General features: G+C 40.8%; 1 protein-coding gene across 2 annotated transcripts; it reads right to left on the bottom strand.

Annotated features, from left to right (window-relative positions):
* Positions 1 to 205: 205 nt before the first annotated feature.
* Positions 206 to 19476, bottom strand: LOC133559288 (3-hydroxyanthranilate 3,4-dioxygenase-like). 2 transcript variants are annotated; one of them, XM_061910904.1, is made up of 10 exons: positions 19288 to 19476; positions 19098 to 19176; positions 8912 to 8995; positions 8278 to 8384; positions 5658 to 5747; positions 5549 to 5592; positions 5336 to 5487; positions 778 to 846; positions 587 to 669; positions 206 to 467 (listed from the first exon to the last, which is right to left on the bottom strand). In XM_061910904.1, exons 1-10 carry the CDS (start codon positions 19374 to 19376, stop codon positions 395 to 397), a joined length of 870 nt encoding a protein of 289 aa, XP_061766888.1. In that variant the 5' UTR covers positions 19377 to 19476; the 3' UTR covers positions 206 to 394. The 2 variants fall into 2 exon arrangements, with proteins under 2 accessions (XP_061766888.1, XP_061766889.1); XM_061910905.1 differs by having other exon boundaries at positions 5336 to 5481; positions 19288 to 19473.
* Positions 19477 to 22340: the final 2864 nt, after the last annotated feature.

The following is a 22340-nucleotide window of genomic DNA, read 5'->3' as shown; positions in this document are numbered from 1 at the left end:
GAAGTCTGGGCTTCCCTGCTTAGGCTGCTGCCCCCGCAACCCGACCTCGGATGAGCGGAAGAAGATGGAGGGATGGATGGAACATTTTTCAGTGCAGTTTACTGTTGACATTGCACATTTTAAAAGTAAATTGAATAAATGAATCCCCTGTAATAGACAAGCGGTAGAAAATGTTTGGATAGAATTTTCAAAATTAGACTATACACAAAGATAATGATATTTTTATTTACTCTTTTTAGCGGAAGTACATGTATTCTTAACACTATCATAAAGTCATGCGTGATTCATTTTCCTCTATTCTTGATTCTGATATGAAATTTGCAGTAGTTGCTGGTTCACAACAAAACAGTAGATTTAATGTGTAGTTGTCAGGTATGATCAGGGTCTTTTACGCTCAGGGTCTTTTACGCTCAGGGTTTTGCACCACAACCAGTGCTGCAGTCTCCTCATCTCTCTGCCAGTGGTACCTGAAGGAGAAGATGTAAAATATATTGCATTACCAAATCATAGCCTCCATTATGCTGTACATGAAATGTGGTGAAATGATAGAAAACCACTGATAATGTTGATAATAAAGTTAACTGACTGGTTGTGCTCAGGAATCAGTAAACTATTTCCCGCAGAGAGAGTAAACTCCTGCTCATTCATGGTTACTCTTGAAGATCCTTCCTGATGGTGACAAATAGAAGAAGATATATTAGTCATGTATACCTACATTTGGAGTTCAAATACGTTCTACACAAGATGTTAGCTGAGCCAATAATTTATTGAACATACCAGCTGCCAAATCCACATGTCACTTTGCGGTAAAGATGACTCAGTCAAACCGGCTCCAAACAGGGTTACCTATTAGGGTCACAAATATTATAGTGTTACGTCATGTTTGAATTATAACTGCCATTCTGGAATTACTGACACTTGTAGAATCTATTGTAAACTCACCAACTACTGTGGCCTGTATTCCAACTCCGAGTGATATAAAGTCATGTGCTTGTTTGTGCTTCCATTGTTACTAATTAAGGGTGTACCGATCGAATATTGATAGCGTATATTGGTCCGATCCAAGTATTGTATGATATCGGCTTGCACCTAAAATCTCTGACATAAGTTACAATACAAGCAGTCCTGCAGCGTGTTTACTTGTGCAAAGATGGACAGCCAGTCAACATCTAACTGTCAATAAGTACACAAGGTTGGTATTTTCATGTATCTTAGTCAAGTCATTTACAAAATGTAAACGTGATAGACTATAGGCTATAGACTACAGCTAGAAGCTACACAACCACAAAGCACACAATAGCACAAAAGCTTGACGTAAGTAATAAGTGTACGTAACTGAACAATATTGCAATCTAAAGCACGACATCTGTCAATATAAAGAAGTACCAAATAATTATAGTTGTGTTACGGCACGCGCAGTCCGCTTTTCCCTCTTCTGCGGGAGCACCTAGAAGCTCCATTGTGAGCGCCGCTAGACACACCCCCGCGCTCGCCGCGCAGACCGCGCCTACACGCTGCCGCAGCCGGAGGCAGTTTGCAATCAACGCACCTGGTGATGATGAAGGACGACAGGATAAAGAGCCTCGCCGCTGACTTCTTCTCGTCGGAACGTAGCCCTGTGCTCAGTAAGCTTCGTGTCTCTGACTTCCCCCCTGCTCTCGCTCGTTTGTTTGTCTCCCTCGTGCCTATCCTGATCCCATTTTTGTCTCTTGTTTTCTCCACAGTCACTCGTGTCTCAGCTTCTGCTGTGCGCCTCTGGTGCTGCCTTCTTCCCCTGGACCTTGTTTGCTCTCCCTGATTCTTGACCCCTGCCTTGGACTTCTGGACACCACTCTCCTGCCTACAACCCCCCTCGGACCTCGGACTTCCTTGCCTCTTCCCTTTGGACTTGGACGCTGCACATCCAACACGCACTCCAACAAACCCTACGGTATTTACTTACGGTTAATTTCAACACAGAGTATTCCATTCACACACGTTGTAGCATACACACCCCATGTATTTATCAAGTATTCAATTAACCAGTTGAGCTTGATCTTCTGTTGTCGTGCCGTCTCCTTCTCAATGTCCTTACGTAACAAGTTGCATATTAGTGTACTTGCAGATACACAGTTTCCGAGGCAGAAACTTATTAGAAAGTATTCACGAACAAACACATCGTTCAAGGTACTGTGTCATGGCCTCCTTCCATACCTCAATTTTCTACCATTTGGCCCTTTTGGAGTTGCAGGGTGGGTGGGTGGATGGATGGTAAGCTGCATTATGTGGGAAGGTGGTGCACACCCTGAACAAGTCGCCACCTCACCACAGGGCCAAAACAGATAGACAGACAACATTCACACTCACATTCACACACTAGGGACAATTTACTGTTGCCAATCAACCTATCCCCAGGTGCATTTCTTTGGAGGTGGAAGGAACCCAGAGTACACGCAGAGAACCCACACAGTCATGGGGAAAACATGCAAACTCTAAGAATTGGGAATCAAACCAAGAACCTTCATAGCGTGAGGCTAACTAACCCATGTTCTGCCGTGTCATGACCTTAATTTCAGTAATTATTGTAATCAGCCGAAACCCAAGGTTCCAATATTGATATCATATCAGAAGTGAAAAGTTTTTTTACAGACTGCCCTAATTATGGTACAACTGCACTGCTATTTGTAATATTATGGTAAGCTTGTTTGAAAATGTCACTCCAAATGTCTTTGTAAAGGGATCATTCATGAGAAATGGTATTTGAATTATATAACACAAGATATGATTGCTATTATATACAGTGCATTTATCAATGTCTGTAAAAGGGAAAATAAAATATATTTTTTGGGTGAAAAATGTTTTCGAATATTTCCGTCCAGGATCCCCACAAGGTTCAGGTGGGGCTGGAACCGTAAGCTTCTGAGGCATGACCATGCATGGAGCAGGTACTGGAACCATGGGAGGCTTGAACAAGTGTGGGAAAAGAATAGGTGGCACCACAACCGTTATTTTGCATGGAGCAAAAACAGGTGGTGCCAGAGCTTTGGAAAACTGTGGCGTTAGTAAGGAGGATGAAACTTGAGTTTTGAAGAGTTTAGGCTGACTTACTGCTTTAGCTCTTGAAAACATGTTCATGGAGTCAGCTACAGTTGACTTAATGTCCCTTGGTGGAGGCTGAGTCGTAGAATTTGTCATGGAAAGAGTGTCTGTACTAAGCACAACCTGTGTACATGCCGCCGCTTATGCCTTCGTATGAACGTCACTGCGCGCGCCTCTGGGCCCGACGGTGTGAGGTCATCCGGCTTCAAAAGGTTTGAGACTTGGTCGCGCTGGATGACAGCCCAAGTCTTGTAAACAGAAGCAAGGTGGGTATTCATCATACCGTACTCAGGCTGTAGGCGAAGGAGAAGCAGCTGTCTGCGCCTGTGTTTGGCGAAGAGGGGGTCCATGTGGAAAGCACGCTGGGGACAGCTTCTGTGTGCGGTGAATCCGGGAAAAAAACCCCCAGCCAAATAAAGTCCATCAGGGCAATCTCCTCTGCATTTGAGGAATACCTTTGTGCCTGTATCTCAGTCTTCATCTTCTTGTAGATGCTTCTCTTCTCCCCTTCTGTGAGAACACTTTTGGCAGGTTCATTATGTTACAGTTCAGGTTCCCAGGATGCCAAAGGCAGGCAGCAAGCATGTAAGATGAATCTTTACTTCTTAAACAAGGCAAAATACAAAGAGGTCATGCAGCTGGGAATCGCACGCAAAGCATAACATAACAAAACTTATACATCTTGGCATTGCATAGTTCAGTGGTTCTCAACCTTTTTTCGGTGATGTACCCCCTCTGGACATTTTTTTAATTCAAGTATCCCCTAATCAGAGCAAAGCATTTTTGGTTGAAAAAAAGAGATAAAGAAGTAAAATACAGCACTATGTCATCATTTTCTGATTTATTAAATTGTATAACAGCGCAAAATATTGTTCATTTGTAGTGGTCTTTTTTTAACTATTTGGAAAAAAAGATATACAAATAACTAAAAACTTGTTGAAAAATAAACAAGGGATTCAGATATAATAAAGATTTCTACACATAGATGTAATCATCAACTTAAAGTGCCCTCTTTGGGGATTGTAATAGAGATTCATCTGGATTCATGAACTTAATTTTAAACATTTCTGCACACAGAAAATAAATCTTTAACATCAATATTCATGGAACATGTCCACAAAAAATCTAGTTGTCAACACTGAATATTGCATTGTTGCATTCCTTTTCACAGTTGATGAACTTACATTCATATTTTGTTGAAGTATTATTAAATACATATGTTCATAACATGTTTTTGAATTGTTGCTATTGCTACTTTAAAAAAATCTCACGTACCCCTTGACATACCTTCAAGTACCTCCAGGGGTACGCGTACCCCCATTTGAGAACCACTGGCACAGTTAACAAACATGAAGCGTAAACAGTCGCCAACGGCAAACAATGGACCTGCGATGAATGAATGGTGAGACAGGTACATAAGGGCCAAGATTGGTGTGGGCGGCAGGTGGGAACACCACTCAATAAACGGAATTCAGTAATAAGAAAGTAAACAAGTAGCGCTGGGAACGGAATTAAACATTGAACGAAAAGAACAACAAATCCAAAGGTCATGACACGGCCCTTTTAGACATTGGAGATGGTGTTCTTTGGATCCATATTAGCATTTGTCTGCTAACACACATGCGTTAAAATTGATGTCAAAGCTCTCAATTGTGGTCTCATATGACCATAGATTCTCCCTAAAGCCTTGTCTGAATTATTCAGATGTTCATTGGCAAACTTAAGACGGGCCTGTACATGTGTCTCCATAATAGTCAGAAGTATTGCCGGTTGGTGTGATTTACATATATACATACATATGCATTAACGTATGTGTGATGAAATATTTGTTACACATTTTTTTAGTTGTTGAATGCAGCTGAGATAAGCTTCAGCACCCCCCACAACCCTGAAAGGGACACGCGATAGAAAATGGATGGATGGATGGATTTTCTCTGTTAAAAAGATATGCACCTGGGGATAAGTTGATTGGCAACACTAAATTGGCCCTAGTGCGTGAATGTGAGTGTGAATGTTGTCTGTCTATCTGTGTTGGCCCTGTGATGAGGTGGCGACTTGTCCAGGGTGTACCCCGCCTCCCGCCCGAATGCAGCTGAGATAGGCTCCAGCACCCCCTGCAACCCCAACAGGGACAAGCGGTAGAAAAATGGATGGATGGAAAATTAGCCTACCATAAAAAAATGTTTGCAAAGGAGCAGCAGATCAAGTATTGAGACTACGCCCACTGTTCAAATGTATGGTTCATAGATGATCATACCTCTGTCTCAAACTGTGCCCCGAACATGTTTATTGGGTTGCCGTTGGTCAGGAAGGGTTTATGTTTATCCAGCCAAGACTTAAAGCAGAAGGGTGACATCACATTCATGTTGTTCATCAGGAATGGAGGGTCTCTGAACTCTTCGTCTGCGCCAAGAAAAAACAAAACACAATAAAACAGGATTATTGCATTGACTTAAACAGGGTGGCTCACTGGGATCTGGTTTTCCTGTCTTGCACTGCTTTGATGCCATGAACCTGCAAATGATAAAAAAATATTAAAATAAATACAGCGGAGGATCTTAAATGTGCATGTTTCTTACTCTTGGATGATTGGCACCAGTTGGGTTCCAAGATTTTGGCAGTAGAACCATTTCTCAAACAGGATGTCCGTCGTGTTGTCTACGTAGTACCTAGAGATATCAACACGTACTTATGTCCACAGAATACCCCTCAATCTAATAAAACCTGAAATTTTAGTGTGATAAAATAAAATCCAGTAATACAAAATGTCGGAAAATCTTTGTCCTTCGCCACATAGAATTTGAGATGTGGTCTGAGTGATTTTAGATTCCTACCAAGGGCTGGGTAATGAATGCGACACTTTTATAAGAACCAACCAAATCTTGTACGTAGATTCAAGTAAAATCAAAGGGTGCTTGTGGCGTCACACCCGGTTGCAGACTCAAAGTTTGACGAGGAAACAAGCACTCAAACAGTACTCTCGGCACCTAAATTAAAGTCAGGCTCCACTTTTCCAAAATGCGCTACCATGATGTAAATTCACAATATTTTTGCCAAATGCATGCTACTGATTCGCATCCCCAATTTTACATGATGATGTGAACACCTCTGAATTTCGCAATAAAAACTACAACTAAGAAGCATGTTACAGTCAAACAGCAAGTGTGTAATAAGTAGTGTCAGAGTTGGTTTGTGACGAAACCCAAGATGCAGAGATGGAGGCAGGCATTGGATAGGAAAACATGATTTAATAAAAATACTAAAACAAAAAGCGTGCACGAGGCGGATAACAACCAAAGGGAGCTAGCATGGGAACTAGAAAATATACGGACCTTAGGATGGAAGCTAGCAAAAACAAAAAGGCCTAGCGTGGAAGCTAGCAGGTATCGAGCAGTAAACAGAAGTCGTACATGTAATATGAAAACAAACTTGGAAGCAGGGAACAAAAGGCAGTAAGCTACAAACCGCAATCAGATATAGCTTACCGCATCGCTGCATTGACAAGACATGATACGACACGACACGACACGACAGGGAGGAACGACAAGAGCGACAATAATCCAGCACTGACTGGAGGAACAAAGTACGTACAAATAGGAGCGGGCTGATTAGCACCAGGTGTGGCCAGGTGCCAATCAGCCGCAGCTGAGGGTAAACAGTGTCCAGGGAGAAACACAGGAAACAGACAAATTAAGAGCGCTGACAGGAAACACTACACACACACTCAGAGGAAACAAAGACAAATGCAGAGGCAAAAACTAAAACATAGACAATCTGTCAGGGGCAAGCCTGACATAGAGATAGATGTCCGATAATATCGGCAGTCCGATATTATCGACCAATAAATGCTTTGAAAATGTAATATCGGAAATTATCGGTGTTGGTTACAAAAAGTAAAATTTATGAGTTTTTAAAACGCCGCTGTACAGAGTGGTACACGGACATAGGGAGAAGTACAGAGCGTCAATAAACCTTAAAGGTATTGCTTTTGCATGTCTGGCCAATCACATATTATCTACGACTTTTCACACACACACACAAGTGAATGCAAAGCATACGTAGTCAACAGCCATACAGGTCACATTGAGGGTGGCCATAACTTGAGTTGATTTATTTTGGAAAACCTTGTTACATTGTTTAATGCATCCAGCGAGGCATCACAACAAAATTATGGATAATAATGTGTTAATTCCACGACTGTATATATCGGTATCGGTTGATATCGGAATCGGTAATTAAGAGTAGGGCAATATCAGAATATCGGATATCGGCAAAAATTCCATTATCGGACATAAGTACACTATTTACAGTATAAACAGTTTGTAGGATGCAACAAAAGACTAGATAGATTCAGTTTAATGGCAAAGGTTACTTCCTGACAATAGTAGACTGATCGTAGCCTATACACTATTGCCGTCTAACGTCTTGGAATCGCAATGTCATGCAAGCAGTCCTCATGTGTCTGCGTTTTTCCAGAGTTTATAAACAATAAAAAAGACAAAAGATTGTGTGGTAATAAAAAATATCGATGTAATCGTTGCAGTATCGACTATGTATGGCCTTTGTACTTAGTATCGTTACATTCAATGTCTGTGTTGACCACCCGTGGCATTTATTTATATTAAAGAGCGCTAGCTTGCTGTCAGCTATTCCATCCTCCAACGGTGTGTAGTGAAGCATGTTCAGCTATTCCTCATCCAGCAGGGATGATACTTGTGAAAACAAGGTTTATTTTTCGCCCATCCATCCATCCATTTTCTACCGCTTGTCCCGTTCGGGGTCGCGGTGGGTCACTGGAGTCTATCTCAACTGCATTCGGGCCGAAGGAGGCGTACACCCTGGACAAGTCGCCACTTCATCACAGGGCCAACACAGATAGACAGATTTAGAAGTAGCTAAAACACTGCAGACGGCGGATGGATCACCGCTAGCTGTCTAGCCATGTTTAAAGCACCTCTTCCAGAGCGGCGCTTAAGTGTGAAAAGCTTCTCCTCCATCGTTTGTTTTTAAGCCAAAATACATCTGTTCTGCCTTTCATGTCTCCACAGTTAGTCTGCTTGTAAGTACACTGTGTGTACACCAGTGTTCGTTTTACCACTAATGGCACGATGTGACGACGGCGCACTTTCATGTCCGAAAAGACTAAAATATTTTTCAGAAGCAGTATAGTACTGTTTTCATCAATTAAGGAGGCCCAACCTGAGGCAGTCAGTTTCAGTGAGCAGTCGCCTCCGCTCCACCACGAGTCCCACAGTGTCGGCTTGTCTCTGTGGGGAATGCGGGATCCGAGCAGGCAGCAGAAACATCTGACAAAGGAAACAGACCTCAATGAAAGGCACAAATCACTTAAAATTCAAACCTTCCATGTTATAGAGTTGTACACTTGAACTACATGATCAACCAGTGGAGAATTTTTAACTGGCGTTGCTGTGCTGCAAACGACTGCTGTGGAGTTTTGACTTTAAAGTTGCTCAGTCAAGAGTTAACAGTTTACAATTTAATCATTTTCAACTTAACCTGCATGGCACTCCGACATGCCATTATTTTTCTATATCATGACGTCTGTTCAGGTTTATGCAAAAATTGAGCTCATCGTGGTTTGATCCCAACCTTAAACCTAAAATCGTGCGTTTGAATGAGTTATATTGATACACACCCGGTTCAGCATTTATCACAGAGTAAATGACAAACTTCTGACTGGTTCTGTATGTTGCAATATCCACACATTATTAGATCATATCTTACAAGTAACTCACTTTGCATTAGCATTTCTTGTTGGTACAGTTTTCCATTAATGAATTGTATTGACTGTTTTTGCATTATTGAAGCTCACCTCTCCCTCCTTGATATGCACATCCTTGTTTTTTCCATTTTCAATCACCTTCAGACACATGTCTCCTTTCAACTGGTAGAATAGCTGTTGGAAAAAAAAAACATAACCTTTAATGTACATTATTGTGTTGCATTGGGGGAGTTGCCGCTAGGGTACCCAGCATGCCTTGCGGGTACTTTTAATTCTTATTACAGTTATAGTTACGTGTTTGTTAGCGCATAGCCAAATGTTTTAGTACCCTCGAGTACAACTACTTTGTTTACGCTCTGTGAACTGACTGTTTACCGTTTATTAATTTTGTATGCATACGTAAGGTTGACATTCCGTTTAATGGCATTCTATGTACTGTATTGTGGACGTTTCCTGCGTCTCGCCCGGCTTCTTCTGACCACAGTATCACACAGCTCAGGATACAGGTTTGACACAGTATTTAATACATCTTTTACTTTACACAATTGTCCGTCTGTCCAGCTTCTCAGGTTTGACCCAGTCTTTAGTACATCTTTTACTTTACACAATGGTCCGTCTGTCCAGCTTTTCAGCTGTCTCTTGTTCGTCTCTGTGCCTCTGTCCTGCGTCCTCATGCATCTCCTGCTTCATGGTCTCCAGCGCTGCTAATAAAGGGAACAGGTGATTAGATAACTCGTTCCAGCTGAGGTATCCACTCACCTGTTGGCTGCTTCATGGCCGGCCCCTGCACATACCCCGCCCGCAGGGGACGCGTGGAACACGCCCCTCTCCACATGCCTCCACCGCCAGACACAGACCGGGCACCCGTCCGGCTGCGCCCACTCCCCCCCCCCCCCCCAATAGCTGGGCGAGAGAGGAAGTCTGCCAGGGCCATCTGCGCTCCCGGCCTGTGGATCACCCGGAAGTTGTAGGGTTGTAATGCGAGATACCACCGGGTGATCCGCGCATTGGCGTCCTTCATACGGTGGAGCCACTGGAGAGGTTTGTGATCTGAGCAGAGACTGAAGGCCCGCCCCAGCAGGTAGTAACGGAGGGCCCCGACCGCCCACCGGATGGCGAGGCACTCCCTCTCCACCGTACTGTACCTCGCCTCCCGGTCCGACAATTTCCGGCTGATGTACAGTATGGGGCGATCGACGCCCTCCACCCGCTGAGTCAAAACGGCCCCCAGTCCCCGGCCCGACGCGTCCGCCTGCAGACAGAAAGGAATGTTAAAATTTGGCATGCGCAGTACCGGCTCCTCACAGAGTGCTTTCTTTACCTCCTCAAACACCTGCTGGCACCGCTACGTCCACTGGACCAGGTCTGGAGCACCCTTTCGGGTGAGGTCCGTCAGTGGGCTGGTCAGGTCTGCAAACCGGGGAATAAAAATACGGTAGTAGCCTGCCAGTCCCAAAAACTGCCTCACCTCTTTTTTAGTCAGGGGGGTGGACAGGCCGCAATTGCCGCCGTCTTGTCAACCTGTGGCTGCAGCCTTCACCCCCCCAAGTGGTACCCCAGATACTGTACCTCCCTCCGGCCAACCGCGCACTTCGCAGGGTTGGCGGTGAGCCCCGCCCACCTCAAGAACTCGAGCACCACCCCCACCCGCCGCAGGTGATCTTCCCAGCTGCTACTCTGGATGATAACATCATCCAGGTAGGCAGCCGCGTATGCAGCGTGGGGTCGCAGCACCCGGTCCATGAGGCGCTGGAACGTGGCAGGCGCACCGAACAACCCGAACGGGAGCGTCACGAACTGGTATAAACCTTCCGGAGTGGAGAAGGCCGATTTTTCCCGGGACTCTGGTGATAAGGGAATCTGCCAGTAGCCCTTGGTCAAATCCAGTGTCGTGAAAAAACGAGCAGTGCCCAGCCGATCCAGAAGCTCGTCGACCCGAGGCATTGGGTACGCGTCAAAACGTGACACCTCATTCACCTTGCGGTAATCCACACAGAACCGCACAGACCCAACCTTCTTCCCTACAAGAACGATAGCTGAGGCATCCACTCACCTGTTGGCTGCTTCATGGCCGGCCCCTGCACATACCCCGCCCGCAGGGGGCGCGTGGAACAGGCCCCTCTCCACATGTATGTTCATCTTTACACTTGGCGAGAGATCAGCGCTTCCGTTAAGATTTTGATTCAATTTTAAGAATTAGATTTAGGTTTTGATCTAACTCTCCCCCCACCACATCCCACCTCCCTGGACTGTAATTAATAAAATGTAATTTATCAAATGTATATACTTGTTCTCATGCTTTCTGAGCTCACTATGATCACTGCTCGCTGTACATATCCTACGAAGTCAGACCTCCACTGTTTCAATGTCCATTTCTCGGATGATATAATTGTTGATGACTGAAGTGCTGATAGCAACCAAACCTAACCCCCCAACCCCTTCCACATCCCACCCCCCAGATTGTTAATAATGTAAATAATTCCTTGATATACTCTGATGATGAACTTGTGTGATGACTGTATTATGCTGATAGTATATATTTGTATCATGAAATGATTAATGTGGACCCCGACTTAAACAAGTTGAAAAACTTATTCGGGTGTTACCATTTAGTGGTCAATTGTACGGAATGTGTACTGTACTGTCCAATCTACTAATAAAAGTATCAATCAATCAATCAATTAAAGCACTCACATTTAGATTCAGAAATTAGAATTTAAGATTTAGATTTAAAATTTAGGTATAGATCTAACATTTAGGTTTTGACTTAACAATTATCGGTCATATTTAGATTTAAATGTAGATTTAAAATTTAGATTTAACATTTATGATTAAATGTAACATTTATTTCTCGACATAACATTTAAATTTAGATTCAACATTTAGATTTAAGATTTAACATTTAGATTTAGATTTAAAGGGGCTGTTTGCAATATTTACAAAGATGCGTAGAGGGCGCCAACTTTTCAATCTCTAACGGCTTCTCGTACGTAATGACATGCACGCTCTTTATCTTTAGGTGTTGTTAACTAATAATAGCAATTTGATAGCGTTAGCTGTCATTGAATGTACAAACAACGTTTCCATATGAGTTGGGAAATCGTGTTAGATGTAATAATAAACGGAATGCAATGATTTGCAAATCCTTTTCAACCCATAATCAATTGAATGCACTACAAAGACAAGATATTTGATGTTCAAACTCATAAACTTTATTTTTTCTGCAAATAATAATTAACTTAGAATTTCATGGCTGCAACAGGTGCCAAAGTAGTAAGGAAAGGGAATGTTCACCACTGTGTTACATCACATTTTCTTTTAACAACACTCAATAAATGTTTGGGAACTGAAGAAATTATTTTTTGAAGCTTTAAAAGTGGAATTCTTTCCCAATTCTTGCGTGATGTACAGCTGAAGTTGTTCAACAGTCCGGGGTCTTGTTATCGTATTTTACGATTCATAATGCGCCACACATTTTCAATAGGAGACGTGTCTGCACTGCAGGCGGGCCAGGAAAGTACATGCACTGTTGTACTACGAAGTCACGCTGTTATAACACGTGTCTTGGCATTGTTTTGCTGAAATAAGCAGGGGCGTCCATGATAACGTTGCTTGGATGACAACATATGTTGCTCCAAAACCTGCATGGACCATTCAGCATTAATGGTTCCTTCACAGATGTGTAAGTTACCCATGCCTTGGGCACTAATGCACCCTCATACCATCACAGATGCTGGCTTTTGAACTTTGCGCCTATAAAAATCCGGATGGTTATTTTCCTCTTTGTTCCGGAGGACACCACGTCCATAGTTTCCAAATATAATTTGAAATGTGGACTCGTCAGACCATAGAACACTTTTCCACTTTGCATCAGTCCATCTTAGATAAGCTCAGGCCCAGCGAAGCCGACGGCGTTCCTGGGTGTTGTTGACAAATGCCTTTCACTTTGCATAGTAGAGTTTTAACTTGCACTTACAGATGTAGCGACCAACTGTAATTGCTGACAGTGGTTTTATGAAGTGTTCCTGAGCCCACGTGGTGATATCCTTTACACACTGATGTCGGTTTTTGATGCATTTCCGCCTGAGGGATCAAAGGTCCGTAATATCATCGCTTATGCGCAGTGATTTCTCCAGATTCTCTGAACAATTTGATGATTTTACGGACCGTACATGGTAAAATTCCTAAATTCCTTGCAATAGCTTGTTGAGAAATGTTGTTCTAAAACTGTTCGACAAGTTGCTTACAAAGAGGTGATTCTCGCCCCATCCTTGTTTGTGAATTACTTAGCATTTTATGTAAGCTACTTTTAAACCCAATCATGGCACCCACTTGTTCCCAATTAGCCTGCACACCTGTGGGATGTTCCAAATAAGTGTTTGATGAGCATTCCTCAACTGTATCAGTATGTATTGCCACTTTTCCCACTTTTTCGTCATGTGTTGCTGGCATCAAATTCTAAAGTTAATGATTATTTGCTAAAAAAAAAAAAGAAAAAAAATGTTTATTAGTTTTAAAATCAAATATGTTGTCTTTGTAGCATATTCAACTGAATATGGGTTGAAAATGTTTTGCAAATCAATGCATTCCGTTTATATTTACATCTAACACAATTTCCCAACTCATATGGAAACGAGGTTTGTATAGTCTATCATAACAACAACATGACTGCAGATTGTTCATTGCTTCTCTTGGACTGCTTTTGTGCACATGCTCTCTGCACTTATGTATTGATGATACTGGGTGAGTGACGGCCGAAAACATCAATCATTTTATTCCGGCCAACATTCTTTTGTTTATTAAATCAACGATGTAACTTTGAAAAATGTTACTGCGAAGAAGTTGCAAACAACACTTTTGACATTTAGATTTAGATTTAACAAAAAAAAAAGAAAAAAAATGTTTATTAGTTTTAAAATCAAATATGTTGTCTTTGTAGCATATTCAACTGAATATGGGTTGAAAATGTTTTGCAAATCAATGCATTCCGTTTATATTTACATCTAACACAATTTCCCAACTCATATGGAAACGAGGTTTGTATAGTCTATCATAACAACAAAATGACTGCAGATTGTTCATTGCTTCTCTTGGACTGCTTTTGTGCACATGCTCTCTGCACTTATGTATTGATGATACTGGGTGAGTGACGGCCGAAAACATCAATCATTTTATTCCGGCCAACATTCTTTTGTTTATTAAATCAACGATGTAACTTTGAAAAATGTTACTGCGAAGAAGTTGCAAACAACACTTTTGACATTTAGATTTAGATTTAACACTTAGCTATAGCATTTATATTTAGACCGCCTTATTTAAATGAGGATTTGACGTGCCTACCTGGCTTTTAATATGGAGACAATAATTTTCTTCACATTCATATTTTCATGCTCCTAGTTGTGTGCCATGTGTTGAACCAGCAGAAACATCTATAATCTGTAACATATTTTCTAAATCGCAATCTAAAAATCGGAAACATTTGCATACAGACACTTTGGTGGTACAGGGGTTAGTGCATGTGCATCACAATACGAAGGTCCTGAGTAGTCCTGAATTCAATCCCGGGTTCGGTATCTTTCTATGTGGAGTTTGCATGTTCTCCTCGTAACTGCGTGGCTTCCTCCCACCTCCAAAGACATGCACCTGGGGATAGGTTGATTGGCAACACTAAATTGGCCCTAGTGTGTGAATGTGAGTGTGAATGTTGTCTGTCTATCTATGTTAGCCCTGTGATGAGGTGGCGACTTGTCCAGGGTGTACCCCACCTTCCACCCGAATGCACCCCCCATGACCCCGAAAGGAACAAGCGGTAGGAAATGGATGGATGGCGCTCTCTGCCACATTTCTTTCACTTTCACATTCAGTGCGCGAGGCTGTGGATCGCATCACCAGCACATTCTTACATTTGGAATGATTAAAATGCAAGAAAATGTCGATCTCACAATCTCCTCTTCCCTCACTTGTGAACAAGAACCCAAGGTACTTAAACTATATTAACTATATTGTAGTAATATATTTCCTAAATTTAAAAATGAACAACATTAAAAGAAACACCAGCAAACGCATCAATTGAATTACGTGATTTTATTTAGTCCCATAAACTATTGATAATCTCACTAACAACTTTAACGACGCACTGCGCGAAACCATTGATAACTTTGCACAGCTAAAGTTAAAAAAGGCTCCAAAAAAGCGTACCCCGTGGTTTACAGAAGAAACTAGAGCTCAGAAATTATTATGTAGAAAGCTGGAATGCAAATGGCGCACGACTAAACTTGAGGTGCACCATCAAGCATGGAGTGATGGTTTAATAACTTATAAACACATGCTTACCTTAGCTAAAGCTAAATATTACTCAAATCTCATCCACCGTAATAAAAACGATCCTAAATTTTTGTTTAGTACAGTAGCGAATGCCCTCCCGGTAACAGTTCGGGATGCCACCTCAGTAGAAGCATTTAAGTCTCACCTTAAAACTCATTTGTATACTTCTAGCCTTTAAATAGACTCCCTTTTTAGACCAGTTGATCTGCCGTTTCTTATCTTTTTCTCCTATGTCCCACTCCCCCTTGTGGAGGGGGTCCGGTCCGATCCGGTGGCCATGTACTGCTTGCCTGTGTATCGGCTGGGGACATCTCTGTGCTGCTGATTCGCCTCCGCTTGGGATGTTTTCCTGCTGGGTCCGCTGTGAACGGGACTCTCGCTGCTGTGTTGGATCCGCTTTGGACTGGACTCTCGCGACTGTGTTGGATCCATTGTGGATTGAACTTTCACAGTATCATGTTAGACCCGCTCGACATCCATTGCTTTCGTCCTCTCCAAGGTTCTCATAGTCATCATTGTCACCGACGTCCCACTGAGTGTGAGTTTTCCTTGCCCTTATGTGGGCCTACCGAGGATGTCGTAGTGGTTTGTGCAGCCCTTTGAGCCACTAGTGATTTAGGGCTATACAAGTAAACATTGATTGAAGTTGTCCTGCAGCAATGGTATTATGAAATGAAATTGCTGAATTGATGATATGTCTAATATGTTTATTTCTGACCGTCCACCAAAAGGTTGACACACATGCGTTGCACAGATGATTCTCATCTGTCAGTTTGCACGTTCTTCCGACATGTGTTAAACAAATTGCCAAAAAGTGCTGGCAAAATGTTAATGAAGGTTGATGAATCACATTTTGCAAGCTGTATAACTACATTTCCAATCCCTCCTCACAGTTTTGTGGGCGTTTTAATGATCAGCATATATGTTGCATATTCATGAAGACATAAATGCAAAGTGGATGACGCGCCTTATTCAGCTCACCTAAAATATGCAATCCACTTTGCACACCTTTAGTACATCAGCTTTGCGTGTGCTATCAGGTTTGCACATGTTTTAGTGCAGGGGTTCTCGACCTTTTTTCAGTGATGTACCCCCTTTGAACATTTTTTTAATTCAAGTACCCCCTAATCAGAGCAAAGCATTTTTGGTTGAAAAAAAGAGACAAAGAAGTAAAATACAGCACTATGTCATCAGTTTCTGATTTATTAAATTGTATAAAAGTGCAAAATATTGCTCATTTGTAGTGGTCTTTCTTGAACTATTTGGAAAAAAATAACTAATAAGTTGTTGAAAAATAAACAATTGATTCAATTATAAATAAAGATTTCTACACATAGAAGTAATCATCAACTTAAAGTGCCCTCTTTGGGGATTGTAATAGAGATCCATCTGGATTCATGAACTTAATTCTAAACATTTCTTCACAAAAAAATAAATCGTTAACATCAAAATTTATGGAACATGTCCACAAAAAATCTAGCTGTCAACACTGAATATTGCATCGTTGCATTTCTTTTCACAGTTTATGAACTTACAATCATATTTTGTTGAAGTATTACTCAATAATTATATTTATAAAGAATTTTTGAATTGTTGCTTTCTTTAAAATATTTAAAAAAAAATTCACATACCCCTTGGCATACCTTCAAATACCCCCAGGGGTACGCGTACCCCCATTTAAGAACCACTGTTTTAGTGCATGCAAACCTTTAGTAAATCAGGCCCTTAAAGTCAACATTAATGAGTTTAATACGAGAAATATATCTGCTACAAAAGTGTGATTAAACTTTTACATTCAGTACTTCACAGGAAATAAATGTTGATTATGCTCAGAATTATCAACCCGCGACCTTGAGAAGGACAAGCGGTAGAAAATGGATGGATGGATAAAACTATCCAAATTTTGTAAATAATGCATGTAATCATGAATACATACCGTATTTTTCGGACTATGAGTCGCAGTTTTTTTTCATAGTTTGGCCGGGGGTGCAACTTATACTCAGGAGCGACTTATGTGTGAAATTATTAACACATTACCGTAAAATATCAAATAATATTATTTAGCTCATTCACGTAAGAGACTAGACATATAAGATTTAATCGGATTTAACAATTAGGAGTGACCGATATTTTGGTAAACTTTTCTATATGTTATAGTTATTTGAATGACTCTTACCATAATATGTTACGTTAACATACCAGGCACTTTCTCAGTTGGTTATTTATGCGTCATATAACGCAGTGGTCCCCAACCACCGGTCTCGATTGGTACTGGGCCGCAGAATAATTTTTTATTAAATGTTTTTTTTTTATTTTTTTATTTTTTATTTTGTTGTTTTTAAAAAAAAAAAAAAGTTTGTATTAAATCAACATAAAAAACACAAGATACACTTACAATTAGTGCACCAACCCAAAAAACCTCCCCTTTTCATGACAAAGAAAAAAAAAAAAAAAAACATCCGCCCCCCGTGGGACAAATTATCAAGCGTTGAGCCGTTGACCGGTAGGCAGCTACAAAAAGGTTGGGGACCACTGATATAAAGTACACTTATTCAGCCTATTGTTCTCTATTCTTTATTTATTTTAAATTGCCTTTCAAATATCTATTCTTGGTGTTGGGTTTTATCAAATAAATTTCCCCCAAAAAATACGACTTATACTCCAGTGCAACATATATATGTTTTTGTCCTTCTTTATTATGCATTTTCGGCAGTTGCGACTTATACTCCGGAGCGACTTATACTCCGAAAAATACGGTACATATTTACAGCATCTATATAAAACAGTGTTGAAGTTTTTTTGAGTTCTTTTTAGACAAAATAGATCATATCGCCACTACCTGCATTTTTAGCGGCCTCTTGCGAACAGTTTTTCAAAAATATTGATAGCTCACCGAAAGTAAAAGACGTGATTGTTGACGACAAACATCCCTAACAATTGTAGTAGTAGTTGAAGTGTGATGTGAATACTGTTTCAAATGTAGAAATTACAATAGTCACGCCCATATATCCATCCATTTTCTACCGCTTGTCCCTCTCAGGGTCGCGGGGGGTGCTGGAGCCTATTTCAGTTACATTCGGGCGGTAGGCGGGGTACACCATGGACAAGCCCCCACCTCACCACAGGGCCAACACAGATAGACAGACAACATTCACACTCACATTCACACACTAGGGCTAATTTAGTGTTGCCAATCAACCTATCCCCAGGTGCATATCTTTGGAGGTGGGAGGAAGCCGGAGTACCCTGGGGGAGCCGACGCATTCACGGGGAGAACATGCAAACTCCACAGAGAAAGATCCCGAACCCGGGACATTTGTATGCACTAACCCCTGTAGTGAAGTGAAGTGAAGTGATTTATATTTTTGTATAGCGCTTTTTCTCTAGTGACTCAAAGCGCTTTACATAGTGAAACCCAATATCTAAGTTACATTTAAAGCAGTGTGGGTGGCACTGGGAGCAGGTGGGTAAAGTGTCTTGCCCAAGGACACAACGGCAGTGACTAGGATGGCGGGAGGCGATGGCTGTTTACGACCCCGCGTCCCTTAGAAACAGCTGTTGCCATGTAATCAGGGAAAGTCCAAATAAAAGGCGTACAATCTTTTGCCAGAGCGTGTTGGGAGACTGCACAAGAGTACAACCCAGGCGTCTCTCCTCAATTGAGGCAAATTTAATTCTGTCTCTGTTTATTTCCTTGCTTCTTGTCTGTTTAATAGCTGTCATCAGTGTTTGAACCTGATAGCGAACAAAAATAATGAAGCTAACAAAACGTTTTGACGGAAATATTACCATTGGATCCCAAACTACACATTTAAGATTGGCAATGATAAATGTACCTGTACCACCGTGCTGTCTTAGTCACACCCATGTGATGTGAAAATGTGTTTGTCTTCATGAGAAAGTTAACACTTACATACATGATGGAATCAATTCATGTGTGCTTATCTCTTACCTCCTCGCCTTCTTCTATATGGTAATCTTTCCTAGTGTTTGGTCCCCCAACAAACATAATATTCAACTGGGAAAAGTGCCTGGATGAAACAAAAACAGATGCATGCAACAGCAGACGTGATCTTGTAAGATTCTTGTTCGATAGCCAGTGTTGATGCGCAGATCATATAGCATGTCACAGATTTACTCACATGAGCTTGTTGCACACTGGCGGCAGGAAAGCATTCTGATTCTTTGCTATCCACTCCTCCACGTTCACAAGAAGATGACTATTGCTCATTATTTTTGATTCAACGTCTTGAGTGTTGTTGCTGTATTATGTCACTTTGGACTGTTGTTGTTGAAAAGATTAGGCAGACTCACTGACGCTGAAAGTCCAAAATGCAAAAGTGGGTGTAGGAAAGTGGGAGGAGTTGTGAAATGGTGAAAGGTTGTTACTATGACATTAAGCTCTGGAGACTCACTTTATTGACTTTTGTTTAGGTTTTGCAACTGGATCGTTTACAAAAAGTCTGCTGGTAGAGTCCTAAATGTCAAATTTTCTACAACTCTTACTTTTTGATGATAGAGTAATTGGAGCACATACTTGTTTGTAATACAAAACATTCATGAAGTTTGGTTCTTTAATGAATTTATTATGGGTCTACTGAAAATGTGACCAAATCTGCTGGGTCAAAAGTACACATACAGCAATGTTAATATTTGGTTACATGTCCCTTGGCAAGTTTCACTGCAATAAGGCACTTTGGTAGCCATCCACAAGTTTCTGGTTTAATTTTGACCACTCCTCTTGAAACAATTGGTGCAGTACAGCTAAATTTGTTGGTTTTCTGACATTGACTTGTTTCTTCAGCATTGTCCACATGTTAAGTCAGGACTTTGGGAAGGCCATTCTCAAAAACCTTACTTCTAGCCTGATTTAATACATTTCCTATACCACTTTTGACGTGTGTTTGGGGTCATTGTTCTGTTGGAACACCCAACTGTGCCCAAGACCCAAACTCCGAGCTGATGATTTTAGGTTGTCCTGAAGAATTTGTAGGTAATCCTCCTTTTTCATTGTCCCATTTACACTCTGTAAAGCACCAGTTCCATTGGCAGCAAAATAGTCCCAAAGCATAATACTACAACCACCATGCTTGACGGTAGGGTGGTGTTCCTGGGATTAAAGGCCTCACCTTTTCATCCTCCAAGGATATTGCTGGGTATTGAGGCCAAACAGCTCTATTTTAGTTTAATTTCACCACATAACTTTCTTCCAGACGGTCTTATCTTTGTCCATGTGATATCAAATGAGAAACAGCGCACATTTCATTGTCAGCGTCAATTTTGATACATCTTACCAAGGCCGTTAAAAAGGGGGTACAGCAGGTTTTTGTGCGTACACAAGTTTTGAACATTAGGCCCCTGGTCTGCACAACAGGTCCTCACAGAAGATGATGTATGATGTCACATTTTCAGTGCGTTTGTCAAGATTTGATGCGCTCACTTTCAGAGACTCTCCAATACAAACACAGCAGGCCTGCACCTGCTACTACTAACAGTTTTTTTTGTTTTACTTCTGCCTGTAGGTCGGGATGCGACGAATCAGACAGTGATCGGAGAGTCCTAAAACTGCAGAGCGATACAGAGTAATGAGAGTCCTTTATTACTATGTAGCAGTGGTCCAGTGTGTTAGCTTGGCCATATAATATGCTGTATTTAGTTATCATTGTTGCTGATGATAGCGATTTTACAACAATCAGCCACTACATTAGCTAAATTGTTAGCAGCTTCTCTTGGACTGCTTTTGTTTATTTGCATGGCGCGTACCGTAGGTGCATGCAGGGCCGGTTTATGCAATGGACAATGTGGGCGACCGCCTACGGTGTAATTTATGTGAGGGTGCACGCACAAATTTTTTTTTAAAAGGGAATAAGCGGTTGAAATTGGATGGATGGATGGATGATGATATATTTTAACTGTGGGTCCCTGTCCATAAGCGGTGTGCCTCGAGGGATGACCTTTTTGCAGAGCGGACTATGATATTAACAAAAGAAACAATAATGAAGTACAAAACTATGTCTGTGTGTAAATAAAGAAATACATAAATAAATACTGTATTTCATTTATATTTTTTTCTGTTTTTCTTACCATTAGCATATACGATTATATAATAAAATAATACAAATAATAAACATATATTGTTGTGTTGGTGGCAGGGTTTGGGGATAAGTCTTATATATTGGAAGGGGGCGCTAAGGGATGATTTAACCAGGGCACCTCTGTGCGTATGAGACAGCCATGAGTGACTGCCTGAACGCCAGCCCTTCTATTCGCCCGATGATCAATTTATTTTCAATACAATTTGTAATTTTGAAACATACATGCATTTAAAAATGTTATTTCAAACCACTAATGGCAACATGGTTTACTTTTTATAATTTTGGTTTAAAAATTGTAACTTAAGTAAGTTAGATACCGTCGTTTTAAAATAATTTTGCTTGCAAGTTCAATAAACATATTCAGAATGAACGTATACCAGGTTTTTACATACAGAAAATACAGACAGTTGTGCATAATCCAGTAAATCAGGGGTCACCAACAAGGACCAGATGAGTAGCCCGCAGGCCTGTTCTAAAAATAGCTCAAATAGCAGCACTTACCAGTGAGCTGCCTCTATTTTATAAAATGTATTTATTTACTAGCAAGCTGGTCTTGCTTTGCTCGACATTTTTAATTCTAAGAGAGACAAAACTCAAATAGAATTTGAAAATCCAAGAAAATATTTTAAAGACTTGGTCTTCACTTGTTTAAATAAATTCATTTATTTTTTTACTTTGCTTCTTATAACTTTCAGAAAGATAATTCTAGACAAAAAAATACAACCTTAAAAATGATTTTAGGATTTTTAAACACACATACCTTTTTACCTTTTAAATTCCGTCCTCTTCTTTCCTGACAATTTAAATCAATGTTCAAGTAATTTTTTTTTTTTTATTGTAAAGAATAAGAAATATATTTTTATCCAATTCTTCATTTTATCTTGTTTTTTCGACAAAGATTATTTGTGAAATATTTCTTCAAACTTATTATGATTAAAATTTTAAAAAAATATTCTGGCAAATCTAGAAAATCTTTAGAATCAAATTTAAATCTTATTTCAAAGTCTTTTGAATTTCTTTTAAAATTTTTGTTCTGGAAAATCTGGAAGAAATAATGATTTGTCTTTGTTAGAAATATAGCTTGGTTCAATTAGTTATAT

The sequence above is a fragment of the Nerophis ophidion genome, linkage group LG09 (assembly GCF_033978795.1).
Source record: "Nerophis ophidion isolate RoL-2023_Sa linkage group LG09, RoL_Noph_v1.0, whole genome shotgun sequence".
NCBI classification, from domain to species: Eukaryota; Metazoa; Chordata; class Actinopteri; order Syngnathiformes; family Syngnathidae; genus Nerophis; species Nerophis ophidion.
This window is presented reverse-complemented; position numbering and strand designations above follow the sequence as displayed.